The following is a 24,957-nucleotide window of genomic DNA, read 5'->3' on the forward strand; positions in this document are numbered from 1 at the left end:
GCGCTCTTCGATATCGGCATCCAGAAGAGGAAGGTGTTAACAAAATTGTCTTTCGCCTCTGTATCCCTGAGTAGACACAATACCACCGCGCAAATAGAACATAGATCATGTTTTTTGATGAGGTATGGTCTCGATTAAAGTTAGATTTTAGTTCTAATCCTTAAAGTGTTATGCATTTTTCTATCTAAGGGTCATTATATACATTAGGTACTGTCTGGTTTAATTTTGAGATTTTTAATACATATCTACCTAACATGAATCAACTCTCCAGATCATAGTTATTTATCTGAAATAAGAGCTACAAGAATTTAAGACACCTACTCTCTTGCTATTGTGTCATTTGGCCTATACTGAGTTGATAATGTTTAGTTGAGGAGAGATCCACTATAAGAACTAGGTACCAAGCCTCCCGATGTCACATTGCGTAATAAATACTACTGCATGAAAGTGTTTACAAGTTTTCAAAGGTATGTCTTGAGAGCCCAAAATAGGCGTACATAGTGCGATAAATACTTCTTTAACTCCCAGTTATTAGTGTAGGTATTATATATACGGGGAATAATGCCTCACTACTAGAAATGGAAAGTGGTTCGCGGTCTGGAGACAGACCCGTTATTCACATCATGCAGCATGTTGAAACCTATATGTAACGAAATTAATATATATGCTACCTGAATCGTACCTTTTCTTACGAGTCTTCAAGTGAGTACGGCAGCGCCGAGTAGAAGTATACCGGATGCATGAGTTAGCTTAGTAAAAGTCTTATTTACGTTCACACCCTCTCCTGAGGCTCCTTTGAGCGAAGATAGTAGGCTTTTGATTTAAACAAATAATACACCTTAACTCAGTATAATAACTACCTACTACTAATGTTTATATTTGAAAGTCTTTACAGTAGGTAATGTCACTAATATTGCGTTAAAAGTTGGCTCAACAATACGATCATCTCGTCTTACAATCATATATACCGCGACCTTGTTCATACAAATGCCTTCGCGCGAATAAGAAGTCACGATAAGTTGATCTAATGATTTCCAAGGTGTCCATTCAACTAGATATTGCACGAGAGGGCTAATCCTTTCGGCGATCACTGTAACTGGTCACGAAAACCTGGTCACCTACCCTAGTAGATAATTGGCTTTCATTTATGATACAAATGTAACGACGTTCTAAGCAGAAACTTTAGCTGTAGTAAGCCATTGCTGCACTATCATGATTATTGTCTTAGCGTAGCGATAGTTTACATTTTATTATTTTGCTTATATATAGAGGAGGAATAGTTAAAGATATTATCATCCTCCTTCAAGATTAGGTCTTAAAAAGTCAGTCACAATTCACGGCGTGGGGTTAGGTTTCATCATCGTCCAGTTCTCGGTAGATGATCCTAATGCTACCGGCATAGAGCTTCGCTCATGTCATTGGCCATGTGAAGACTTCTCTCTCAGAATCTCCAATTCGTATTGGTCCTCCTTTGCGCCATGGCCCATGGGCTCTAACCTCCGGGGTAGTTGTGGTACCCCCACGCAGATCTAGGGCGGGCAACTCAACATGGATTATCTCGGTAACATACCCGATAAGGGTTGTAACGGTGATGGTACCGGCGTCTTGGCGTCTAGAACCGGCGGCAGTACTGAGCCGTCACATTGATTTAATGAATAACGGACTGGAAGGTCTTAGGTAGCAAAGCTTGTTTCTTTTTACAGCTGTCTAGTGTTTTATTTCATCGCCTCGAACATTGAGTTTATTTCGACGACTCCAATGCCTCAACTACGACTTACCAGCTCGACATGGTAGTCCAACTACTCTATGAGGTAGTTGGTACTGCTATCGGGGTTCTTTTATACTCCCTCCTGTGTTTAGTGGCTAGTTCTATCATGATATGGCTGGTATGGGCACATCACGAGAGGGATAGCTGTACGTTGCGCGTGATCTAAAGTTAGCTTCAGGACGAAGGACAATTGACTGTTATTACGTGTAGATGTCGCACTGCTTTCATATTTTACGCTCTTGGGAACTGTTGCTAGCATTATTCAGCAATTCCACACATTCATCTGCTGGAGGGATGTCAAAGTTGAACAGTACAAATATGCCGTTGCGCATCTCGACAGCCCCGAAATTGTTATCGCGGGACCGTCCGTTGGGCTGGACCTTGTCCTCTTCTATATACGTGAGTATCAACCCTCGGAATGATAGCTAAGGTATCGCTAATTGCAGAGCAAGAATACTATACATATAATGCGGAAGCATTACTCACGCTTTTTTGGGCCATTACACTTACGCGGACCGTCTTCAAATTTAAAAACTTGACGACGTTTAGACGTATCAAATATAGAACGAGTCAACTGGCCAAAGTCGTGGCAGTCATCCTCCCCGGAATTCTATTGTGCCTCTTACGGTTGAATAGTGTCCAGAGTTCGTATATGGGATTCTTAATACTTGCCAACTTCAATAGTATGCGCCCCTGTTGTATTCGTCATCGCTACTAGTAAAGGACTAGTTAAGATAACACGACATTAGTAATGATCAGCCTAACTATTGGCAGTATCCTGTTAATAGCAATCCTTATTAAATATATTTACACTCGACGTCGACTTGTTTCATGGAACGCCCATTACTTATTTTCAAGACAGTCACAAGAGGCAGGCAGAGAAATTATCAACGTTCTGGATCAGGGAGATAGTCGTCAGAGCATATACGATCGCTGGCTCGTATTACGCTTCTCTATCGCGTTCGCAGTCTTAGGGGTCTTTCAGTTGATCACAATTCTCCTAGAGGTATCACAGTTATCGAACCACACGATGGAGAAACTGGGCGAATCAGCGAATTTGTCACAGGAGAGGGCCGAAAATGATTTCCTGCTCTTTATGCCGGGTGTATCAACAAGTCTACTTGTAAGTCAACCCCAAAGCTACACTTGATTTCCCAGTCGTCGATATTATCCGCTTGCTATAGACCTCAACGTCAAACTATAGGTTTCATTTAGCTTCTCAAGTTACGTTGGTAGTTATACCCTAACTCTCAAACTACTAGGTATTCGTTGTCTTTGGGACTACACGAACTTTTCGAAAAGCAATATATAAGACATTCGTCCCGAAGAAGTTTCAAAAGAAGCCAACCGATACAGCCCCCGTAACGACTATGATACCCGACGAAGACATTCATGTCAACGAAGGATATGGGGCGAGCTTCTACGATGCAAAAGGACAAAGACAGCCTGACTTGGGATCGAGGATCATAAATGAAGCAACGGCGGCGGCGGCGGAGACAAGCCAGCCTCTGGCGCCTACAGATTTGGCCAGCGGATGTGAATTAAGATAGAAGACATTACTGGACGGTAAGCTGTACTTTTTTATACAGCTTGCCAAGGGCCACCATCGCGATTTCTAGGTAGTCATATAATATTTCTTGGGATACCAAGAGAGTCTATGAAAGAAACTCCTGTACAGGAAAGAGAATACGGAATAGAGGCTAATGCTAGGTACTGAGCGACATCCGGATTCAAGATAGGGAATGATACCCACTTTGTTGTTATTTATGACCACCCCCCTATTTTATTAAGCTGTAATGATACTGAACCTTTCTATTATATATATTTAGGGATTAATAATCCATATATTTATTCGCAGTTGACTTCTTTAGAGTACCTAGGTAGGTAGAAACCTAGGTTGCTAAGATGTATCAATATATTGGATTCGAATTTAATCTACTCTAGGAATATCTGGCAGTATTGTATTTTAATAGGTACCACCTACCTACCCAAACATAAAGAATATGCAAAGTAGCGAAAGGATAATGATGGATAATTTTTCTACCACTCCTGTACGGAATCTCGAAGGCATTAGATAGGACTTAGCACCATTAGGTCGTTATATCGCAAGTATTATTGAAATAAGAGACTATATGAAATTATAGAAAGTATTTTCGGTTCCAAGACATATACTCTTTGATACATTCGGAACCAGCCGCACATTCGTAGCCCATGGGACGATGGGAGTACTGGTGTAGAGCCAGTAAGCCCACGCCCTTGAAAATGAACCTAGGTGAAACTTTAATACCGGAGATCTTTGAAAGAAACCTGTCACCTACCTAGGTCCTTTATGAGGTAGGCTGTATAATATCATAGTCGCTAAGATCATGTTGCTATTCCCTTGCAGTTCGGTTCATTATACTAAACTTCACTAAATCAACATTATTCAACCTCATAATAGAGCTCTGGTTGAACATATCCCGATATTGAATTTATAGAGCAGAAATATGACCGGGCCGCACTTCGTCAAACAGCACTATATACAACTTGAATATTTAATGTTGCCCATCCATAAGGGTCCAGTCTTATATGCAAGTTTAAACATCAATTCAAAGGCTTTACCGATGATAGTTCGGCATATATTCCCTCGAACAGCGTACCTAGCCACATTGTTTTATGATCTCCCGTTACCTACTAAGCACATTGGTACACTTCGATCCCGGTACTGTATGATTGGACGTTTTTTAACATAACTAGTTAACAAGATTAAAACCACTCACATTACATCTTAGTTTAGCTATTGTCATTGTATTTAATTATTAACGGAATTGTATAAAAACCTCGAGAAATATTAACCTCTGTTTGGTAAGATAGGAAAAAGCGTCGTAACCTTCTCATGATATTACCCCTTGCTAATACCGGGGTCGGCTTGACCTGAGACGCTAATTGGCTACTGATCTTGATTAATCTTATCAGATCCGCTGATTAGATCCTCAAGACTCCACATCTCCGAATTTATCCCCGTCAACCTGCACTAGAAAAAAGTTTTGAGGACAAAAGGTTTCTTTAGTTTACAGTCTCGGGCGCTTGACCTTAAATACGTCGAATCATTGGTACGTACCATACTACAATCGTCATCTAAGCCAATTCAGCTACGATGATCATCCCGAAGTCGCTCAAGATAGCATATTGACCTTGTTGCAGGATTCTATTTTCAGAAGTTAGGTAGGTACCTATATATTAAAATCTCGCCTTTTAAACCGGTGCTTTCAAATAAACTCATTAAAGAAGCGTGTATATTCTTACTGTACCTTCGATTACTAGGTAGGGACAATCCTCTACCCTAAGTAGCTTTGTGTGAAGGCTACAGGACTCGTCATGAAGTAAAGACTATTAGAAAACGATCCGTGCAGTTACAACCCTTGCCTAGGTAGCGTATGGTGGATGTGTTGGGACCTACTTACCTAATGCATACCAATACCACCGTTGTAGCATCGATCCTGTTTAGGAGGTAGTTACCCACCTTGAAAGCTAGAAAAATGAGTATATATACCCAACGTAGTCATGTTTGCACTTAAACATTTGAAAGACTTCATGATCCTGCATTGGCACTATTTAAGTAGCAGAGCAGTCCAAAATGTCTCTTCCGCTCTTTGTTATATCTTTTTTAGTATGCTCTCTCCAAGCATCTTCTGTCTCTGCGCAGAATTACACGTGGCCGTGGCAAACTTATAAATCTAGTTCAGCGGAGCCGTAAGTAAATCTTGATCTTATTCACCTTCCAATATACCATACTTCCTCTAATGAATACTTCATTGAGTATTTACCGGAGTGAGGAGACCTTAGAAAGGACTTCGTGACAATGTCGACATATTAAGCGGGTACTTACTAGATATCATGTAACCTAGTCCATTGCTAAATATCACCAAATCCGGTCCTACGTCTCCTGGATACCTATTTTTCGACCAGAATGGGGAATACGCGCACAACTACAGCCTTTTCATTATGTCCGATGACAATGAACTTATCTGGCAAAGCGGATATGGCGACTACAGTGCTTTCAGGACCCAAACATTCGAGGGCAGACCGGTATTAACTTTCTTCAATGGAGTCTCGCTAGCGGAACCCTATGGATGGGGCCATGGAATTATTCAAATTCTTGATGACTCTTATACAAGCATCTACAATGTTTCATTAGCAGCAGATGAAGGAAACTTTTTGACTATACCGGAGCTTGATCCCAACCAGATTACATCCTATCTCGATATGCACGAATCCCAGATCACAGCTCAAAATACCATCCTTGTAACATTATACAACGTTACCAAATACGATCTGAGCTCTGTTGGTGGACCACAAGATGGGTGGGTAACTGATAGTTTGTTCTACGAGCTCGATGTCAAAACCAACGAAATACTTTTCAAGTGGAGCGCCCTAGACCATGTCAACCAGATTCCCATTGCCGATGTCCAGCAGTTTTATCCTGTTGCGGATTTTGGCAATAACCAATCTATTCCGTACGGTTACTTCCACATCAATTCGGTAGACAAATTTGCAGACGGATCATACTTAATCTCTTCGAGATACTATTGTTCAATTTTCAAGATCTCCAAAAACGGCAGTGTTGAATGGACACTACAGGTAATTTTAACCAAGCTTCCCGGGATGTTTCACTTGCACCTAGTAGCTAACGTCATGTAGGGTCAAACCGGCGGAGATTTTCAGCTTGATGGTCGACTTTCGTTCTGTTATCAGCATGATGCTCGTATTCAACAAGAATCGGGGAAAACAGTTCAGATTAGCCTCTTTGATAACGCAAACTCTGAAATTGTGTCTGGCATAAATCAAACCAAAGGCGTATTCCTGACCCTCAATACGGAAACTATGAAGGCTACACTGAGCCAAGAATATATTGACCCACAGGACGCAATATACGCCTTTTCCCAAGGAAATGTACAGCAGTTAGAAGACGGGAATGTTATCATGGGGTATGGGTCGACACCTAAGATAAGAGAGTTCAGTCCGGATGGCGCTACCTTGATGACTGCGCAGTTTGGCCCTGGAGATGGTCTCATCTTTTCTTATCGTGCCTATCGTCTCCCATGGATCGGTCGTCCCAAGTCACCTCCGAGTGTCTTGGCCTGCAGGAATGAAGCTAGTAACAGTACCGCAGTATATATGAGCTGGCTTGGTGCCACAGAACACAATTCTTGGGGGATCTTTGCGGGAGATAGCAACTCTAGCCTCACTCTAACATCACAAGTGGAGAAGACCGGATTCGAAACAGTAGCAACTATACCCGGACAAGTTTCCTTAATCCGTGTTGAGGCACGAGGCATGGGTATCACTGGCGGAGTTTCTCACGTGGTATCATCTCGAAGCAGCTGCCGATTTTGAACAGTGCAATACCTCAGAGTACTCTTTTATGAGGCCCCTCATTCCTAGCTCATATGCAATACGGACAGCTGAATACGGAGTTCTCGAAGGCTTTAATATTATTTTCTCAGCGAAAATACACAACTCTTTGACAAATAGTTACTCAAAAATTAATGATTCCATTATATCAACCTAAATCTCAGCTTGTGACTGTAAATAACAATTTAGCTCGAGATCACAGCCTCCGGCTCACGATTAAAAATACAAGCCACAACTTTTTAGCGCTATGAATGCACCATATGAACGGCATAACTCTCTTTAGCTAGTGCTGGCATTTAGAGTTATGAATATTCTGAAGCAGCACACAGCGGGGAATGCAGGTAGTTGGCAGATTCTGCCCAACGGTGGGATTGGCAAAAGGTTGGCCTCATGGGGCTGAATATGGACCTCGTGGCTCAGCATATGGGCTAGGTGTAGACAACGCGCTTGAGTATGAAGTACAGCAGATGGTAAACATCTTACTACGTGACGAGTGATAGTAAAAGCAAGGGATGCGTTAATGTTTTAAGACGGCGGGCGATAGGCGGCATAATGATGATTCTACCCATCTCTTGACGCATATAAAAGCAAGATAGCAATCAGCAAAATGATTACGCGATATACATACAAACATAATGAGAATAATGAGCTATCACATTACAAGATGCACGTGGCGCACCACATTTTATGTAGCTCGAGGCATTATTAAAATCTACAACATAAATACAGCTATCACATGCGCGCTTTACAATAGACGTTCCCGAAATGATGCTTTATATAATGAAGAGGTTTACGACTTTCATATTACAAAAACTTCACCATTGCTACATAATGTTACCTGAAGCCGACAGCGCGGTCGATGAGCCACAATCGCCCCGGAATGAAAACGGTAACAATCACCCTATTGGTGCTTTAAAGAGCAGAATATGGTTCAGTCGTAACCATTATGTCGGAGCACTACTCTTCAACTTGGGCGCTTTCGTCCTCCCGGCTCTATACAGTACGCTATCTAAATTATGGGTTGCGGAAATCGACTCGTCACTTGTTGTTACGACCGATGTATACACCTATATTGGAGTGGTAGTCGAGGTTCTAAACGAGGGCCTCCCCCGCGCCTCCTGGGTCATCATTGCGGACAAAGACTCGCGCTCGTTAACACAGCGCCTCAGCTTAGCCTACACGCTTATTCTATTTCAGTCTATCCTTGGACTAATAATGAGTATTGCATTTATCGCCGGCGCCGCCACATTTGCGGAAGGGTTTGTCCCCGTCGAGGTTCGTGCCGCGAGCTTGACTTACATCCGGATTAGCGCCTTCTCGGCCCTAAGCTCGGCGATTGAAACTGCTGTGGCGGCGGCGACAAGAGCTCTTGACAAGCCCGATATTCCACTGGTTATCAGCTTGACTAAATTTGCCATAAATATTGTTCTGGATATGCTGATCATTTCACGATTCCACGTTGGCAACATTCAACCGACTATTAATATTCAAGCTGGCATCCAGCTTGCTTGTAATATGACGGCTGCCTTCATAGGACTTGCTTACTTTCTTTGGACGACGAACTTGCAACACCGAAATCATCAACTAGAACTTTTCGATAACAACAATGAGGATGTTCCTCGGGTGCAGATAGAATCCGGTACCGAAATCCGTTTGAGTTTCCGTGCCTTGGCTGTACTACTGCGGCCTGGGATTCTAACCCTCGCTGAGTCGGCCATACGAAATGCCCTTTACCTCTGGCTAGTCAGTACCATCGTGGCGCTAGGTTCTACGTATGCAACCGCCTGGACAATATTCACTACTATCCGCTGGGGATTGGTTATGGTTCCCGTTCAGTCACTAGAGGCGACGAGCCTTGCGTTTATTGGTCACCACTGGGGATCTTGGCGCCGTTCTATTAGTAAGACGACGCGTAGGCCTGGTCGTGTCGCTTTCAAAACTATCATCCGAATTATAAGACCGGCTCTCGTTTCCTTCGTTATCGCCCTCATAGTTGAAGTCCCTCTTGCCATCTTTCTATCCATATGGGGTGCTAGATCGTTCGCTCGATACCTGGGCCAACCGGATGAAGTTGCAGACATCACAGCATACATGTGGCGGACTACTGATTGGTGCTACATATTCTATGCTATGTCGACCCAGCTTGCCACGGTTCTCCTGGCCACACAGCCCAAATGGTACCTCTACCAGAGCTTGGTTAGCAACCTTCTCTACGTTTTACCATGGGCCATTGTCTGCCAGGTGAAGGATCTGGATGTGAGCAATGCTTGGACTTATCACAGACTAGTTTTCGGTGGAAGCTTAGTGTTCAGTTTCATCGACGTTCTGGTTGTGGATGCTGCGTGGGTATGGACGTTGATGACCGGAAGGGCGAGGCTTGAGGTATTTCGAGAAAGCTGATATGACACTGATGCGCATGTCATGTCCCAATAAGGCTTATGGGTACTATAGGTACGCAACACGAGACTATAGAGACATATAGAAACCATGATCCATAGTTTCTAGGTATACGAAAGCCAGAGTATATCTATTATGAAATCTAGACCTCCTATATTGTCCAACCTCTCCGGGAGGGCTGCGTATAGCACATGTACTTACTTTTCTTCGCCAATAAGGCTATCCAAGCCCAGTGTGTGCATTCTGGAAGGTAATACCATCGAGTACCCGTGGCAAATTTCCCCTCGCTATTTAGTGTCACCAAGAGAAGAGTTATTGCCCTTGACTTACTAAAACGAACATTTTATATTCCATATAAATATGAGGTACCCAAGGTACTTGGGTGGCTATGCCTGAGGAACGTGCCAGGAGGCAAACGCGTCATATTAGTGTGAAGTGTACCTAGTGATGTTTGTTAATGCAACCCTATAGCCAGAGAGAACTATCTACGAAATTTAAGATCGATTATTGTTACTGCTGCATGTAACCGTCGTAGTGTCGGCCTTCCATACATGCATGGATCTTTATTCTTCACCATTTGGATCATGCATGGAAGCTTTATATCTGACCTTCCGTTTTCGTCGGTTTATCCCGTTCCATGATGTAGTCTAGGTATAGTTAGATCTTAGTCGCCAACTTACACATTTCATACACTGGACATACCAAGTGGCAAATAAGTAATGCGCGAAGCATGTCCGAAAATACTGACCTCTTCTTATATACCTACCTTCTTAGTTCGTCTGAAGATGCTTCCTTGGTATCGGATAGAGTTTTGATTCAGAGACTCGACTAATAGATAAAATATATAATTACGGTGATCAAAATTGATATAGCTTCGAAGGCTTCAAGGAGCATGTGTGTTAGGCGGGTTTTGCGTGTAGAAAATAGAAAATAGAGGATTATATGAGTGCCAACTTCGGTGACGGGAGACTCCAGGAGCGTAAGATCACTATTATCAATATCAAAAAATAAAGTATACCAACAGGTAAAGATTGATTTGGTAGATGGTTCATCACATGGTGGGATCTAAATCTAATCTAAGCTTTTGATACCTATTTGGTATCCCTATCCAACCTGAGAAGCAGCATTTCGCGAATTTAGGAATCTATTTACAGTGTCGTCATGTAGTCCAACCATATCCTGCAGAGCATAAAGGAGAAATAGAGAGAATAAGGAGTAAATGAATGTCGTCAATCGAAAATTCACAAGAGCAACTCTGCTCTCCTTTCAAATTCCAAGTGTAGCTTTCCGTCGACAATACTGCTCCTCGGGCTGAGATCCCACGATGGACTCCCGCTTTATGCTTCGCCAACTCCATCATCATCTGCCTACCCCACCGACCCTAGCAAGCTTGCCAGCTTTGCAAGTATTAGCGATGTACAGGTGTGTCAATACCGATAAGTTATGTCTGTTGTTCACGAGTCGAAAATGGCACCATACGCGGGGATTCCACGCGTAGTCATACCATATACAACCTTCTCCGTCACCTTGGGGTTAGAAATGATGAAAACAGCTTCCGCATTCGACTCATGGACGAGCTGATATACTTCTCGAACAATGTCTGGGTATCCCCTCTCGTGTGTATTCCAGATCACTGCGTTGGGGTCGGCTCGTCTGACTTCTGCCACAACTTGAGGGCCGTATGTCTCATGAGGCTCTCTGGTACTCCAGAATACACGGCGCGGTGTGATATCAGCAAAGAGAAGTGATAAGCAAGGGCCAATTCCAGATCCGGTAGCAACCACAACGATTCGGCTAAATAGCTTCGATGTGTAAAGAAGACCGTGAAGAGGCGCGCCACGAACCCAGAGCTTTCGCTCGTTGGGCTTGTTGATTTGTTTCTTGGTCCAGTCGCCTGCGTTGCTGACAACGACGCTGAAGCCATTAATCTTTCCAGACTCGGGGTCAATGTCGGGAATAGTAGCAAAGGCGTGCCACTCAGTTAACGGCTTGTCGCTAATCTTCAAACCATAGAATGGTGCCATACCCCTGTACTTGAAGTGTAGACGCGTAGCGTGGTTACTCAGCTTCTCCGGGTAGACTGTTGGGTGGCGTAGACGAAGCCATGAAGCAAGAGTGCAAGAAGTCGAGATGCAAATGAACCAGAAGTTAGGCGAGCGAATAAGGACGTAGCCAAGAGAGGCATCCCATTGCCTAGCAGTGACTCTGGCTGAGAAGATGTTGTGGATCCAGAAAGTTGTTAAGGCTGTCCAACCAGCAAAACGGTGGAAAGCCTCGAAGTAGTCGTGGAACTTTCGTCGTAAAGCGGGGTGGGCTGACGTCAAGATCACGACGAACATCGAAACCAAAACCCAGCTAGTAATCATGTTGACCAGCTCATCAGTCACTGGCTCATCGATCCATTCCTTGGTAGCTAATATCGTATAGAGGATATACCATACGACCGCGGCAGTACCCGCGCCACTGTGACAACCACCATAGTGGAAGACCTTCGCAAGGCGCTTTCGGATGTAAAGGGGCCACGAGTGAGGGACGCATGTGAAGACCTCATACCAAAAATTGACAAATTCCTCCTGGCGGAAGAGAATGCTGACCATGAGGTTGGCGGATGCGGCACTACCTACATCTCGAGAGTTGGGTTTGCCTTTTGATGCTGCTAGCAGGGCGACGAAGACAGACAAGTTGATCGTAAAGATTGCCCCAAATACTTTTCTATATGAGGAGGCATATTTGTCTTGTATAAACATTAGCCCTATGTTTCATATAAATCGTATAAGATGTTTACACTTACAGCGGACTTGTTGACTCAGCTCAGATCCGAGTTGATCGGGGAGAACCGCACGCTCGGTAACTGTCTCAATTTGTTTCTCGTCGTTGCCTTTGCTGGAGTGTACGGACGGAGTGGTTGTCCCCGTCGAGGGTCCCGCCGATGATAAGGGTTCAGCGATCGTAATCGGTGTCAGATCCCCTGAGCGGAAGGCATCCGCCTGTCCCTTTTCAGAGTTATTGACCGTCATGTTGAAAAGAGGCGATGTCTTTCTCTGAACTTTTAGTTGTTGGTCTTGCGGACTGGTTGGCACGGGGAATCCTACAATCTAACAGCAAGAGCAGGGCGACGGCAAGGGATATAAGTACTCAATGAAGACGAAAGATATCCGGCCTTCTATAAGAGCGGCGAGATAGTAGTCTGCCAAGACCCGGTTTACTCATTCTTGAATACATCGAACGATGCTGATTCTTCGATATCGCAAAGATATTCGATAACTTAGTCTTATGTGGCAGTACCTCCGGTCCAGACGAACGCAGTGTGCATCCCCATAGTTCCAATGATGATAGAGTCAACCGAGTTAGCAAACTGTGGTATCTTGCTTGCTTGACGAACTACTGGATTTGGAAGTTCCCCATGCTGATCCTAGTCTGTGTTGCCTCAAATCTGACCCGGGAATCCACAGTCGAAACATCATATGGCCCTTGGCACCATGTATTGGAAAGGATGTAAAGGTGGCTTGTCGTTACTATTGTTGCGGAGCTAGAGATCCCTAGATCCAGGAACATCAACCACTACAGAGGATATCTGAGGATATCTGTGGATATCTGCACGCCACATCGGCATATTGTTAAGAACCGGGCGTAAATCTGCGTGGTGGTTTACTAGGACAAACAACACGCCCAGCCCTATTAGGGGTGTGTCACCTGACTCCTAAGACGAATCCAGACATCACAACCCATTGGAACCACTACAACTTACTACAATGATAAACCGTAGAATTCATATTAGAAATACATACCAGAAGTCCCACTAAGTTTACGGATGGATTCGCCCTTGGTGTTATAAGTGTCTGTGTTAGTACAAATCCAACATATTAAAGAGTAGGTCAAAACGAGCTACAATGTGGAAATATAGCCTCTTGAAGATATGGGCAGACTAATCCTTTCTTCTAGGTAGTCTATAGATAGACCGAGATGTTTCAACTTATTTCGCTTAATCCTCGCCACGCGGTTATGTAAAGACGTTAAAGGCATGCGGCTATGCCCATAGGCTTACATTGAAATTTGGCCAGTTCTGGATGGGTAGGTAAGGAGGACATTGGGTAACAACAGGGTTGTTGTGCTAACACCTACCCAGGTTATCCAATGCCGAGGCTGAGGGACAGCTTTTGGCAGGTAGCATTTAAATTTTGTCTCCTCTGTGTTACAAGCTTCGTTCTTATTGGCTTACACCAGATGGGATACCCATGGGACACCCATGTCTTTGCATCGACTACTAACAGGTTGACCCTGTTCATGGTCATTTACTTACTACATATTGCCATCACGAATACTGAATCTTCAGCCGCGAGAACTTGGCATGCATTATCTTATCCGTCTCTAAGACTGGGCGTAGCTCATTCGCCATCAAGTCACGAATGCTCAAATCCACACCCTTTCGGATAGCGCCATAAAGGGAAATGTGATGCAAAGCAATGCTATTGGATACGCCTGACGCTTGATTTAAATGACAAGAAATTGTAGTCGTTACGCGATAGAAACCAACATAGGAGGTATGAGATTAGTAGGCGTTGGGAGGGACAAGGCTTGGCATCGCCTCCAATGCTACCACTTGAGAGCTGGCTAGTAAGTCACCTCATCTACAGCTTCTCAATTATAATGTAAGATGAGTAAAATTCACTGGTTCCTACTATTCGTCGGTAGTTTAGTACTGGTAACATCCCGAGTGCGCCAGGACACTCTTATCAATACTAGACTAGATGGGCTATCCCTGAATCGCATCCGAATTATATAACTTCTCAAATAATTCTAGCTGATGTATTTCGGTCTGCTAGTGGTACTAATTATATGCAATCGGGCTAATCCTTCGGGTCGATTTGCTTAGGATTCTAGCCCCTGCTTGTACCTATCATATAAGTCCAACTTTTTTTTTCTATTAATCTAATTAAATCCATATATATATCTTCAGCTTCGTAACTTTACTAGTTACTCACAGTTTATTGAAATTCTCTCTATATCTCAAGTACCTAACTTACCTAAGGTATGGTAACCGGAAGGCGACCGATCAGATTCGGATCTTGAACATCATCCGATACGGGAACATGATCGGTACCTACCTTTGCCTCTAGAAGTCCGTGCGTGATTGGCCCGCCTGGACAGCTCAGGGGGGCTGGTTCCCTGGTTCCCTGCGATGCGTTGACTCCGCAGCTTGCAACCCCAATCAACCTTATCTGGTTCTACAAGGATGTCCTTAATTTTTCTCTCTTTGTATCGCGCCTAATAATATCATGTCACCCGCTCTAAAGTGAAAAAAAAAAAAAAAAAGTCCAGATCTTAAGACCCTTGATGTTTCAATTCTGACCCTCCTTGCGACTTTCTAGCTCATTCACATGCCGAAGCGAAAGCCCCAACGATCCGGTTTTCATTACCGGTCGGGCGGATCTTGATCACTATACTTTACTATGGTTCGTGGGTCTATCGTTCACTGCACTCACACTTATACTACACTGCTTACCCTTAAACACCTAGTGCTGTCACTGAACACCAAATCATAGTAAGCGTCGTCAGTATAGGCTTACCAGCTGCTATCTTTTAGGTTATCATGCCCAGTTAAGATTCGGCTTCGGTTCTCTCCCAATCCAAATGCGGAAGTTGGGCTTAACGAAAAGCTTCTTCTGAGGCTAGGTATCTCACTTCGAGAATCTTGCTGCCTCGGAGCTACCTTAGGTAGATATTCGACAATTTCATTCCGATGGTGCGAGTCGAATCGACCCTCCGATCTAGATAAACCCGATACGCTGGCAGCCCTCATCGCGATTGAAAGCATATCATGACGTTCAAGTTCTGAGAAGTTTTCTACAGGGTTGAGTGAATTTCTTGAATGCGCAACACATTTTGCCACATTGAAAGCGGCCTACCATCTTCGGTCTGGTCCGTTTTTGCTGTTGTAGGTAGTATCTCGACTCGTTACGGTCAAGCGGGTGCGAGTCTATCTAAGAAGCCATTACCTCGGTGATATATGATCAAATCGCGAAGCTCTAGCCAGAACTATTATTTCAGGTTTGACTGCGAAAGAAAGTTATCGTAACTTGGAATGACGGAACTTGACCTATATTTCAGCCATAAGTCTACTAGGTAATATTGGTCGTCATATAGGAATCATGTTTTCCGCTTAGTCTTTTCAATCCGAGTACATATGTATTAACACGATGTCAGCGCTTGATGACGATTATCTGTGGTACATAGTTCTAAAGCATGTACGGGGATGTACGCCGAAGGAACATCGATTAGACAGTCCCTTGCCAATGTCTATCAGTCGACTTATGAGATGATTTTATATGATAGGTACCTACTCAAGTACTTATATAACAGGTAAGAAAGAGATCGAGAGAGGATCCTTGCTTTGAAGGCCTTTCTAAGTCACCAGCAAGGCTGAACATTACAATAAGTAAGTAAGTCCGTTATTTGTTTTCAATGCTCTACTTGAGAAAAAGATTTTCATAGTTAAGTACCTACCTGTTGAACTACCTGACCCAGGTCTGGATAAAGTGAGAAATTGATTTCAAGTACATCTCAACTCCCTCCAACTTGACACAATTTCGTCAAAACTCTCAACTACACATATATTACCAGTGACTAGTTCAAAAGCATTTTCCTACTAAGTAAATCTCCGCTTAAACGAAACTCTAATTAATTCATGACTTTCTAGAACTATGAACATCCTCGAAGTATGGAGGATACGTTTTAAGCAGATATACTCAACAATAACGATCTCCATACTCGACCTATCAAGCGTTATGGTCTTAGACTCAAATTTTACGACCAAGAAGGATGATTTTTCTTTCCGTTGAAAGTGGCGACTTAGTGACAGAGGCCTTGATGGTATCCACCCCTATACTTCTACATGCCATCACCAATGCCAATGATAAAGCCACAATTGACCACAGGTACCTGGATCTAATCCTCAGTATTCGGATAACCATACTTGTAGATCCTCTACATCAGAATACGAATAAGATAGTGATAACATCGATTTTAGTTTGGAGATTATTGGACGGTGTTTGGCCCATCTACGAGGTGATACGATAGCAAAGCATATTCCCGAGCTGGCGAGAAATCTTTTCCTTCACGGAGCGTAATCTAAGAAGTGCATCGAGATCACTAAGACCATCATAAGACCGTTTACATAACGCATTAGCTCTAATAGACGATTGAAATAAACTTCGGAGATCGCGAGCCGAATGATCTCGCAAGTTATAACGAACTTAGTCTCTATGAGTCTGAAAGATTCTATCCGCTATAAAACATTTTAAATATTCAGCTCGCATATATAAATTCAAGTTCTAAAGAGATAAGTATAAAACTTACGATGAGATATAATACAGCAAATATCTTCTAGTTATGAAGTGATTTCATTTCCCTAATGTTAAAAAGGGTGCACAAAAAAGGGGAACATGGTACACAGTTATTGCCATCATTCATGTAATGACAATATACATGGTTCTTAAAGTGGCAATTTCATTCTTATTCTAAAGCTACGTTTTACTGTTTTTTTCCACAGCCATTGTCTGCTTGCCTTCCTAGATCCTGTTAAGCCATGCCGCCATTAGCGCGGACCACCTGGCCCGAAACCCAGGTTGAGTGGGCCAAGAAGACGATAACTTCAGCAATCTCCTCAGGAGTACCAATGCGGCCCTGGGGGCTAAAGTTTGCGATAGTCTTGAGCAATTCGTCACTCTTGCCGCGAAAGAAGAGCTCGGTTCCCGTGGGACCGGGCGCAACAGCGTTGACGAGGATACCCTTGCGTCCGAGATCCTTGCTCATCACGCGAGTCATCTGCTCAACAGCACCTTTGGTACTGTTGTACAGCAGGTATCCCGGCATGACAGTCGATGCTGTGGTCAATGAGGTAGATAAGAAGATGATGTGCGAGCCGGGAGACATGTGCGGCGCGGCGGCCTGTGAGGCGAGTGGTCAGCAGCTGTGCCACACCTAGGTCACGGGCAGTTCGCGGGTGATTAGTTCGCGGGTGATTAGTTCGTCGGTGAGGATTCCGAATGCTTACCTGGGCGAGAAAATAGGGGCCCTTGACGTTGACAGCAAAGGCACGGTCGAAATCAGCCTCGGTGGTATGCTCGAGGTCTTTCATAGGTAGGACCCCGGCGTTCGGTACAAGTACATCGATCTTAGAATAGGCGTCGACGGTCTGCTTGACAAGTGACTGCACACCTTCCACGGAGCTAGCGTCAGCGCGTACAAGGCGCGCTTCACCTACACCTAGCTTTTGCACTTCGGCGAGAGCGTCTTGCGCGGCTTGCTCATCCGAAGAATAGTTGATGACCACTGTAGCGCCAAGACGCGCGAGTGCGATAGCTGAGGCCTTGCCGATGCCTTTGGAAGCACCAGTGATAAGAGCAACCTTGCCGCGAAAGGAGGGGGAGGGGGAGGGGGAGGGGGAGGGGTTAGAGGCCATGGTGGATGCGCTGACGTGAGGGTGAGAAACGGTAGCACGTGGGTGATCCCTGGATGGTGATGCAGAAGTTGATAAAGAAGAGTGAGAATGACCCGGTCGGAAACGGCGTAAGAATTTAGACAAGGCTTTCTTCATTAGCAGTGAATGCGATCCGGCTTAAACCGAGAAAAACTCATCGTCTAACGTTGTGCTTTTAACAACAAGAGATGCCCTGTGTATAGTAGCGTATAACGGCGCTATAGTCCGGCGAGACTGAGCCTCAAAGACGCGATAAGTCCGCGACCGTAAAAGCCGGTATTTCTTTAAGTGGTTCGGTTCTTACTCCGCTAGTTTCGGGCGGCGCTCTCTGAATTGGTTGCTATCTCCGGCGGAGACGGCACCAAAATTATGGGACAAACAGTCCCGAATTGGAATTTATTGTCCGCCGTTTGTGCGACCAAAAAAGTTTCAGTAAGAGGTATCTCACCCGAGTGGCTTAGCAGAATACCTCTTCTTCTTGTGACCTTCAAATTATGGCTACTGTTCTATTTCTGAACATTAATAGTGGGTTAAAATTGTTATGCGATCTTTTAAAGTGTGTCGGAAATATCTTACACCACGATACCGGAATCCGATGCCTTAAAATAACAGTTAATTCCGTAAGACATGTTTATTAACTCCAGATTCTAAACATCCGAGTTATAGCAATATGATATAAGTGAAATTAAGTTTATAGTTTTCTCCCAACATAAATCAAGATATATAATTCAAGGATAATTAGCTAAAGCAATTTTATTCATACCTCCTATTCCTGAAACTCCCGCAAATCCCCCGGCCTTGAAAAAGCTTGCTTATGGTTATTTTATATTTAATACTAGGTTAGCTTCTCAGGTCTATAACCGTTGCTTATCAACAAATGTCAGATTATCGTGATCCAGATCTAGTCCTTTATCATCTTATTAAGATGGAAAGTGTCTAATAATAACGGCCTATGCTAGCAATGCTTTAACACAAGTTACCGTGAGCTGAAATTCAATTAACTCCGTTTCGATTCATCTTCTAATGTACAACTGTTGGTTGACAAATCATTATGATCCAATACCATATTTTCTTAGTATAGTAAGCTTAGTCCATAGACAAATAGGTATTTACGGTAATCTTCTTATGAAATTCTCGACAAGTATGTTAGATTATTGTATTACGTTTCTGTCCTTTTAGAAGAAAAAAATTGCTCAGCAAGATGAATCCGTTCTATATTGTGTAGTGTATATGAATTCTAGATTATTGTTCCATAACATCTAATTCTAATATACTTTAGGGTGATTATAGTTTCTAACCTTTATACCATATCTTTTATGATGAAAGCCAGATGTTAGAACGCATCGAGCCAAGAGTGCATCAAGAGACAGCTGACAGATATCCCTTACAAAAGGGCTTTAGAGGAAATATCACTACAGATTTGACCGTGTTGATAGGCCCGGTCTTGCTTACAGTAGCTGACAATATCAGGTGACTCATACGCTTCACAGCCTTATAAAATCCGAAGAAAATAAAATGCAATGTGATCTCTGAGCCATACTTTCCTTTCAGTCGGGTCCTGCCGAGCTTTCGGCTCACCAAAGCCTACTCAGACAGCCGGGAACATAATCCCATGGAATGCAAAACCAATGAATCTTAAGCATGCAAGCCTCACTTTGCATACAATTGGCTGGTTTCTTATCAGCTCACTGCACGGCTGACCTTTGACTATTGCATCTGACTGGCTAACAAGCCGAGCCTCCTAGGCTTAGGTGGACGGCCTTTCATGATGTCATCTAAAAAACCACTAGGATAGGCGTCTAGGACGACATTCGCAAGGCGTCGCGCCGCAGTCCATAGTTCTTATACTTTTCTGGTGCTACGATAATGCCGAGCCGGAATACGGCAAGTCCGCGCAAGGAACTGCCAATTTGACCAGTTAGGATCGGAGGCGTACTTATGTGCAACCCTTCTTATCTAGATGCGCCGGGATAGACCTCCTAGCATTCGACGTATAGGTAGGTACACATTTTTCTATAATGGCTGCTTTCGGAAAGACAAACGTTCCAAGATCGGGAAACATCGCACCTACAAAAAGTAAAAGCATGGTCGAAATAATGTCAGCGGATGGCGCAAGGTACCGACTCGGGCGCTATCATAAGTCGTTGCATGAATGGTATAGGGGCATGTCAGAAACATGTTCCTCGTTGCTGAGAGGCACAGCTCCCGGAAAATGAAAAGGGTGGGAGAGGTAAGCGGCGAGATGATGCGATGGCGACTCCCTCCAAGCTCGTATATATAAGAAGAAGTAGGCGTGATTTAGAGGAATAGGATTCATTACGTTCGGCCGACCATCCCAATCCTTCAGAGCCAACAGGTGTTAGATCTACTATCACACATCCTTCCCCTTTTTCCTACGACCATGATGTATACTCTCCGACTCTCGGTCCTGGTAGCCGCCTTATTGCCCGGTCTTTCGGTGATAGCTGCTCCTACACCCCAACCCCAACCGGGGGACTCCTCGATCACCGGCCTCCTCGGCACTAGTTTTGGTATTCCTGGCCAAGACTATGAGTTTGATTATGTCGTGGTGGGCGGTGGCCAGGCTGGTCTCGCAGTGGCAGCTCGTCTCGCCGAGGACAGCTCCCTAACCATAGGCGTGATCGAAGCCGGCGGCTTCTACGAGCTTACCAACGGTAACCTCAGTGAAATCCCCTCAGACGCGGGCTGGTTTACGGGCAAAGCCACTGATGATTGGCAACCTAATATTGACTGGGGCTTCATCACGGAACCACAACAAGCCCTCAATAACATCACCGCTCACTATCCTAGAGGTCGAACACTAGGTGGATGCTCTGCCCGCAACTTCATGGCCTATCACCTCGCCACGAAGGGATCCTACGACCAACTGGCCAAGGAGGCCGGCTCGCCGGCTTATTCATTTGACAAGTTTTTCCCGTACTTTACCAAAAGTCAAAAATTCACACCTCCTGTAGGTGACACCTATGACCGCTTCGCCAACTCAACGCCCCAGTATGATCCATCCAAGCTCGGTACTAAGGGACCTGTGTCAGTAATCTACCCCAAGTACGCACAGCCGTTCAGTACCTGGGCACGCAAGGGATTAGAAGCCATCGGCCTCAAGCCGCAGCGCGGCTTCGAGAGCGGCAACCTTTCAGGCGGTTACTCCTACGCGCTCGCTGCAATCCAGCGTGAGGAGAACACACGTGAGTCTTCAGAGACGGCCTACCTACGATCCCATCTCGGCGGACGTAACCCTAACCTTATCACGTTCATATCGACGCAAGCTAAGCGAGTGGTGTTCGACGGACAGAAGCGTGCCACTGGTGTGTTAGTTGACACACTAGGTCTTCAATACACCATCCGTGCTCGTAAGGAAGTTATCGTCTCGGCGGGAGCCTTCCAGAGCCCACAGATACTAATGGTGTCGGGTATCGGCCCCAAAGACACCCTGGAGAAACATGGTATCGAGGTCCTTCAGGATAGCCCTGGAGTTGGACAGAACATGAGAGACCACGTTCTTATTGGTACTTCATACAGGGTTAATATCCGCACTGCCGCTGCCTTTGGGGACCCAGAGCAGGCAGCCCTATTCGAGAAGCAGTATGCACAGGGTAACGGCCCCATGACGAGCAACGGTGTCGACCTTCTTGGTACGTAAGCCCCGACGTAGATATTCGAACCTGCATTTCATGCAGATTGATAACTGGTTACTAACCACTGGAGCAGGTTGGGAACGTCTCCCCCGTAACCTCCTCAGCAACGCCACCGCTTCGGCACTCGACTCCTCCTTTTCATCTGACTGGCCGGAGCTCGAGTATCTCCCCGACGGCGCCTTCTTCGGCAATTGGAGTAATCCTCAAACAGTTGCGCCCAATGATGGATTCCAGTACGCAACAGTAATTGCCGGCTTAGTGGCCACGTTGTCGAGGGGTAACGTAACCATTCGGTCCAACGACACAGCTGACTTACCCATTATCAATCCCAACTGGCTCAGCCACCCGGCCGATAAAGAAGTAGCCATCGCCGGCTTTAAGCGCACGCGTCAGATATGGACGGCGCCGGCTATGCGCCCCGTACTAGTGGGTGAGGAATACTACCCTGGCAAGAACGTCACGACCGACGAGGAAATCTGGCACTATATCCAGGAGAACTTCTCTACAATCTTCCACCCCGCTTGTACCTGTAAGATGGGACCAGCAAGCGATAAGATGTCCGTGCTCGACGCCAATGCTAGGGTCCGTGGTGTCACCGGTCTTCGTGTTGTAGATGCTTCAAGTTTACCAATCTTACCTCCAGGTCATCCCATGTCTACCATCTGTACGTATCCCTTTCGCTATTAGAACCTCGATATAATGTTGCTATTGTACTATTGCTAACTGCTGATAAATAGATGCCCTCGCCGAGAAGATTGTTGACGACATCCGTCACGGCAACTAAGCATTGCATAGTATGCTTAACTACCTAATCTACTTTAGACATGGACATAGACTTAGATTTTGCTATAATGGGCACAGGCTCTCGAAGCTGGATTACTTTTGTTATGCATGGGAAATTCGGGAAGGCATCATTTCGGATATCTCAGTTAGACTTCTCTATCCAAGCTTGATTAGTCTCACGATGTCACAGCTTCGGCCTACCTGTACTTTAGACTTTACCATTCATCTATAAACCAACCAATTACAATGTTAAAAAGAATTAGGAACATATAATTACCTATTAAATAGCTCTGTTAATGTGCTGATGATTAAATTTTTGAAGTCAACCCGTAAATTTAAGAGGATTTCATGACTGAATGGCTTCATTGAGGTAATAATCGCTAATACGCTCTTCATAATACGAGCTCCTATATAAGAAACAACGACCTTTATTGATTGACATGCAGCAGAGATACTTCGTAATTATTATTGCATAATTGCTATAAAATCTCATATATGCGCAAGCGTTTTTTTATTCACAATAACCTTAATAACGCCCAAGTTATACTTTACTCCATCCCATCCATCCAGAAACGCCTTAATAATATATCCATAGAGTCCAAAATCATCACCATTTATCACCCAAAACCCAAGACTTCCTCTACTCTATATACGTAACCCCTATTCACACTATACCCCTTTTCCTTATCCTTTCTCAACTGCTTATGACTTATTCAAATCCTCACTTCCCGGCATCCAATTCTTCCCCCAGTTCCCCCCCTCGCTTCCAGGGCTCTCCTTGATATCCCAGTCGCGCTCGAGGCGCCACTCATCTTTACCCTCGATATCCATGGCTAACAAGTCGCACCCGCGATGTCCCCATTTATCGGCGAAAACCCGGCGTCCGGCGTCAACCAGCGTCTCAAGCCCCGCCGCGAATCCTTCCGGATCGCGATAGAAGGGATCCGCCTGTCCGCCCGCCTGCCGTGTCTGCCATGCGTTGCGCTGCACCCCTTCGTCTACCAACTTCAGATCCTGCATACGATTCGCCACCTCGACTAGGTGGGCAAAGGTCTCGCCCTCTTTGTCTACCCACGGCCACATGTCCTGCTCGCGCTTTAGCTCCGCTTCCCGGTGAGCTTTCTCAGATTCCGAGGTACCGTCGCCACCTGTCGCGTACACGGGGTCTCCCTTGAATGTAGCGTGCGCGCCTGGGACACGGAATAGGGCCATAATATCGTCAAGCACTGTGGAAACATCAAACACAAGACCTGCTTCGCTTTGCGGCTGCCAGTACCCCTCCCAGTGCAAGCGCAGGTACATATCGCAGTCGGAGGAATAGTAAGGGATATGCGTGTCCCAGGCACCGACCTCGAGGTACGCGTCGCGGTTCACCAAGGCGAGGTGGTCGTACTCGAAGAAGTGGGTAGCCCACGGCGGCATATCCGGGCCGTTTAGGTATCGCAGTAATCCGACACAGCGCTCGTAAATAGTCGCGTACGGGTCATGGTCCCAATCGTGATCGCGATCATTCTTCTTGACATCCTCGTCGCTAAGTACCAGCACGTCCATATGACTCCACCAGAAAAAAGGCCAGTCACGCTCGAGTGCCGTGTGTAGGAAAAAGTTCTGTAACTGGGCAAAGCTAAGTAGAGTTGGCGTCTCTAAGATTTTCACACCAAGGATATCCAGTGCCGTATAGTTGAGGAAGAAGGGGTTTTGCAACTCCAGCTCATGTTGCCGATTCGCGTGGAATGTGCCTGTATTCTCAACCACATAGATATCTTCCGGCGGCCATCCTGCCGCAATATAGCTACTCACACATTGTAACAGCAACGGCCAATTCCGTGTGAAGCCGATAAATAGCGGCGTCGCTTCCTCGACGTGCGGATGGGGAGGTAGGTTGTTTTCGAGGACCGGTGGCGGAGAGTTAGAATGTGTGAGCCAAGGGAAATGGTCTCCTATAGGGGTGAACGGAATTGATTCTGGTTTGTACTTTTTGACGTACTTTATAACGTTCTCTCCCTCGCTCATTGGCCTTTCCACATTCTTTTCATGGATAGCTTGAGCTACATTAGCAGGGCCCTTGTTGGCTTCCTCGCCATTGGTGCCTTCTTTGCCACCGATAACGGGAAGGCCATCTTGATCGCCCCCTAGCCCAGGAGCATAAGAATCACCCTTTCTTAGAAATGATATATTACTGACAGCTATAGTTAAAGGCTCGCGAATGATGTAGTAGACGAGGAAGGCGGCTAACAGAACAGAGCCATAGCGGGCAGCAAGCGGCAAGGCCCTGTTCGATACCGTTCGCATCATCGTCAGCGTTACTATCTCCGCACCATGAAGACTCCGTTACGCATATTGGTCGGGATATACTCAGGAGCTCTTCTACCGGAGCTCGCTGAATCGTGGCCCGTGGCCGCGTGTCTCGATGCTAATATGAAAAGTGAGACGCAAGCAATATAAGAACCTGGAAGTCCGACCGGTAGATGAGCAGGTCT

General features: G+C 45.1%; 7 protein-coding genes across 7 annotated transcripts; 5 read left to right on the plus strand and 2 right to left on the minus strand.

Annotated features, from left to right (window-relative positions):
* The first annotated feature begins 1,307 nt into the window (after nt 1–1,307).
* F4817DRAFT_354061 (uncharacterized protein) lies at nt 1,308–3,746 on the plus strand. Its single transcript, XM_049305471.1, has 5 exons — nt 1,308–1,914; nt 1,979–2,167; nt 2,221–2,451; nt 2,518–2,891; nt 3,031–3,746. Exons 1-5 carry the CDS (start codon nt 1,788–1,790, stop codon nt 3,316–3,318), a joined length of 1,209 nt encoding a protein of 402 aa, XP_049153754.1. The 5' UTR covers nt 1,308–1,787; the 3' UTR covers nt 3,319–3,746.
* Nucleotides 3,747–5,384: 1,638 nt separating this feature from the next.
* F4817DRAFT_363331 (ASST-domain-containing protein) lies at nt 5,385–7,144 on the plus strand (the record flags this gene model as incomplete). The annotated part of the gene is made up of 4 exons (XM_049306630.1): nt 5,385–5,500; nt 5,656–6,091; nt 6,173–6,388; nt 6,449–7,144. The coding sequence occupies 4 exons, from the start codon at nt 5,385–5,387 to the stop codon at nt 7,142–7,144; spliced, it is 1,464 nt and encodes a 487-aa protein (XP_049153755.1).
* A 118-nt stretch (nt 7,145–7,262) lies between these two features.
* Nucleotides 7,263–7,727, plus strand: F4817DRAFT_354063 (uncharacterized protein). The gene has a single exon (XM_049305472.1). The coding sequence runs from the start codon at nt 7,498–7,500 to the stop codon at nt 7,657–7,659; it is 162 nt and encodes a 53-aa protein (XP_049153756.1). The 5' UTR covers nt 7,263–7,497; the 3' UTR covers nt 7,660–7,727.
* A 150-nt stretch (nt 7,728–7,877) lies between these two features.
* F4817DRAFT_354064 (uncharacterized protein) lies at nt 7,878–9,929 on the plus strand. The gene has a single exon (XM_049305473.1). The coding sequence runs from the start codon at nt 7,928–7,930 to the stop codon at nt 9,560–9,562; it is 1,635 nt and encodes a 544-aa protein (XP_049153757.1). The 5' UTR covers nt 7,878–7,927; the 3' UTR covers nt 9,563–9,929.
* Nucleotides 9,930–10,567: 638 nt separating this feature from the next.
* Nucleotides 10,568–12,758, minus strand: F4817DRAFT_19407 (uncharacterized protein). The gene is made up of 2 exons (XM_049298490.1): nt 12,351–12,758; nt 10,568–12,293 (listed from the first exon to the last, which is right to left on the minus strand). Exons 1-2 carry the CDS (start codon nt 12,574–12,576, stop codon nt 11,014–11,016), a joined length of 1,506 nt encoding a protein of 501 aa, XP_049153758.1. The 5' UTR covers nt 12,577–12,758; the 3' UTR covers nt 10,568–11,013.
* A 4,287-nt stretch (nt 12,759–17,045) lies between these two features.
* Nucleotides 17,046–18,580, minus strand: F4817DRAFT_354074 (NAD(P)-binding protein). Its single transcript, XM_049305474.1, has 2 exons — nt 17,613–18,580; nt 17,046–17,506 (listed from the first exon to the last, which is right to left on the minus strand). The coding sequence occupies exons 1-2, from the start codon at nt 18,153–18,155 to the stop codon at nt 17,138–17,140; spliced, it is 912 nt and encodes a 303-aa protein (XP_049153759.1). The 5' UTR covers nt 18,156–18,580; the 3' UTR covers nt 17,046–17,137.
* Nucleotides 18,581–20,347: 1,767 nt separating this feature from the next.
* F4817DRAFT_19458 (putative GMC oxidoreductase) lies at nt 20,348–22,712 on the plus strand. Its single transcript, XM_049298494.1, has 3 exons — nt 20,348–21,691; nt 21,768–22,358; nt 22,432–22,712. The coding sequence occupies exons 1-3, from the start codon at nt 20,440–20,442 to the stop codon at nt 22,476–22,478; spliced, it is 1,890 nt and encodes a 629-aa protein (XP_049153760.1). The 5' UTR covers nt 20,348–20,439; the 3' UTR covers nt 22,479–22,712.
* Nucleotides 22,713–24,957: the final 2,245 nt, after the last annotated feature.

Source organism: Daldinia loculata (genome assembly GCF_022478755.1).
Source record: "Daldinia loculata strain CBS 113971 unplaced genomic scaffold F4817scaffold_104, whole genome shotgun sequence".
Taxonomy (NCBI): Eukaryota; Fungi; Ascomycota; class Sordariomycetes; order Xylariales; family Hypoxylaceae; genus Daldinia; species Daldinia loculata.

Bases quoted from the DNA above. Each gene is read 5' to 3' on its own strand.
- F4817DRAFT_354061 (XM_049305471.1), top strand. From the start codon at position 1,788: ATGGTAGTCCAACTACTCTATGAGGTAGTTGGTACTGCTATCGGGGTT. The intron at 2,452-2,517 runs GTATGCGCCCCT...ACACGACATTAG, and splicing joins AATACTTGCCAACTTCAATA to TAATGATCAGCCTAACTATT. The intron at 2,892-3,030 runs GTAAGTCAACCC...TCAAACTACTAG, and splicing joins GTGTATCAACAAGTCTACTT to GTATTCGTTGTCTTTGGGAC.
- F4817DRAFT_354063 (XM_049305472.1), top strand. From the start codon at position 7,498: ATGCAGGTAGTTGGCAGATTCTGCCCAACGGTGGGATTGGCAAAAGGT.
- F4817DRAFT_354064 (XM_049305473.1), top strand. From the start codon at position 7,928: ATGATGCTTTATATAATGAAGAGGTTTACGACTTTCATATTACAAAAA.
- F4817DRAFT_19407 (XM_049298490.1), bottom strand. From the start codon at position 12,576: ATGACGGTCAATAACTCTGAAAAGGGACAGGCGGATGCCTTCCGCTCA. The intron at 12,294-12,350 runs GTAAGTGTAAAC...TGTTTATACAAG, and splicing joins GCTGAGTCAACAAGTCCGCT to ACAAATATGCCTCCTCATAT.
- F4817DRAFT_354074 (XM_049305474.1), bottom strand. From the start codon at position 18,155: ATGAAGAAAGCCTTGTCTAAATTCTTACGCCGTTTCCGACCGGGTCAT. The intron at 17,507-17,612 runs GTAAGCATTCGG...CTCGCCTCACAG, and splicing joins GCCCCTATTTTCTCGCCCAG to GCCGCCGCGCCGCACATGTC.
- F4817DRAFT_19458 (XM_049298494.1), top strand. From the start codon at position 20,440: ATGATGTATACTCTCCGACTCTCGGTCCTGGTAGCCGCCTTATTGCCC. The intron at 21,692-21,767 runs GTACGTAAGCCC...CCACTGGAGCAG, and splicing joins CAACGGTGTCGACCTTCTTG to GTTGGGAACGTCTCCCCCGT. The intron at 22,359-22,431 runs GTACGTATCCCT...GCTGATAAATAG, and splicing joins TCATCCCATGTCTACCATCT to ATGCCCTCGCCGAGAAGATT.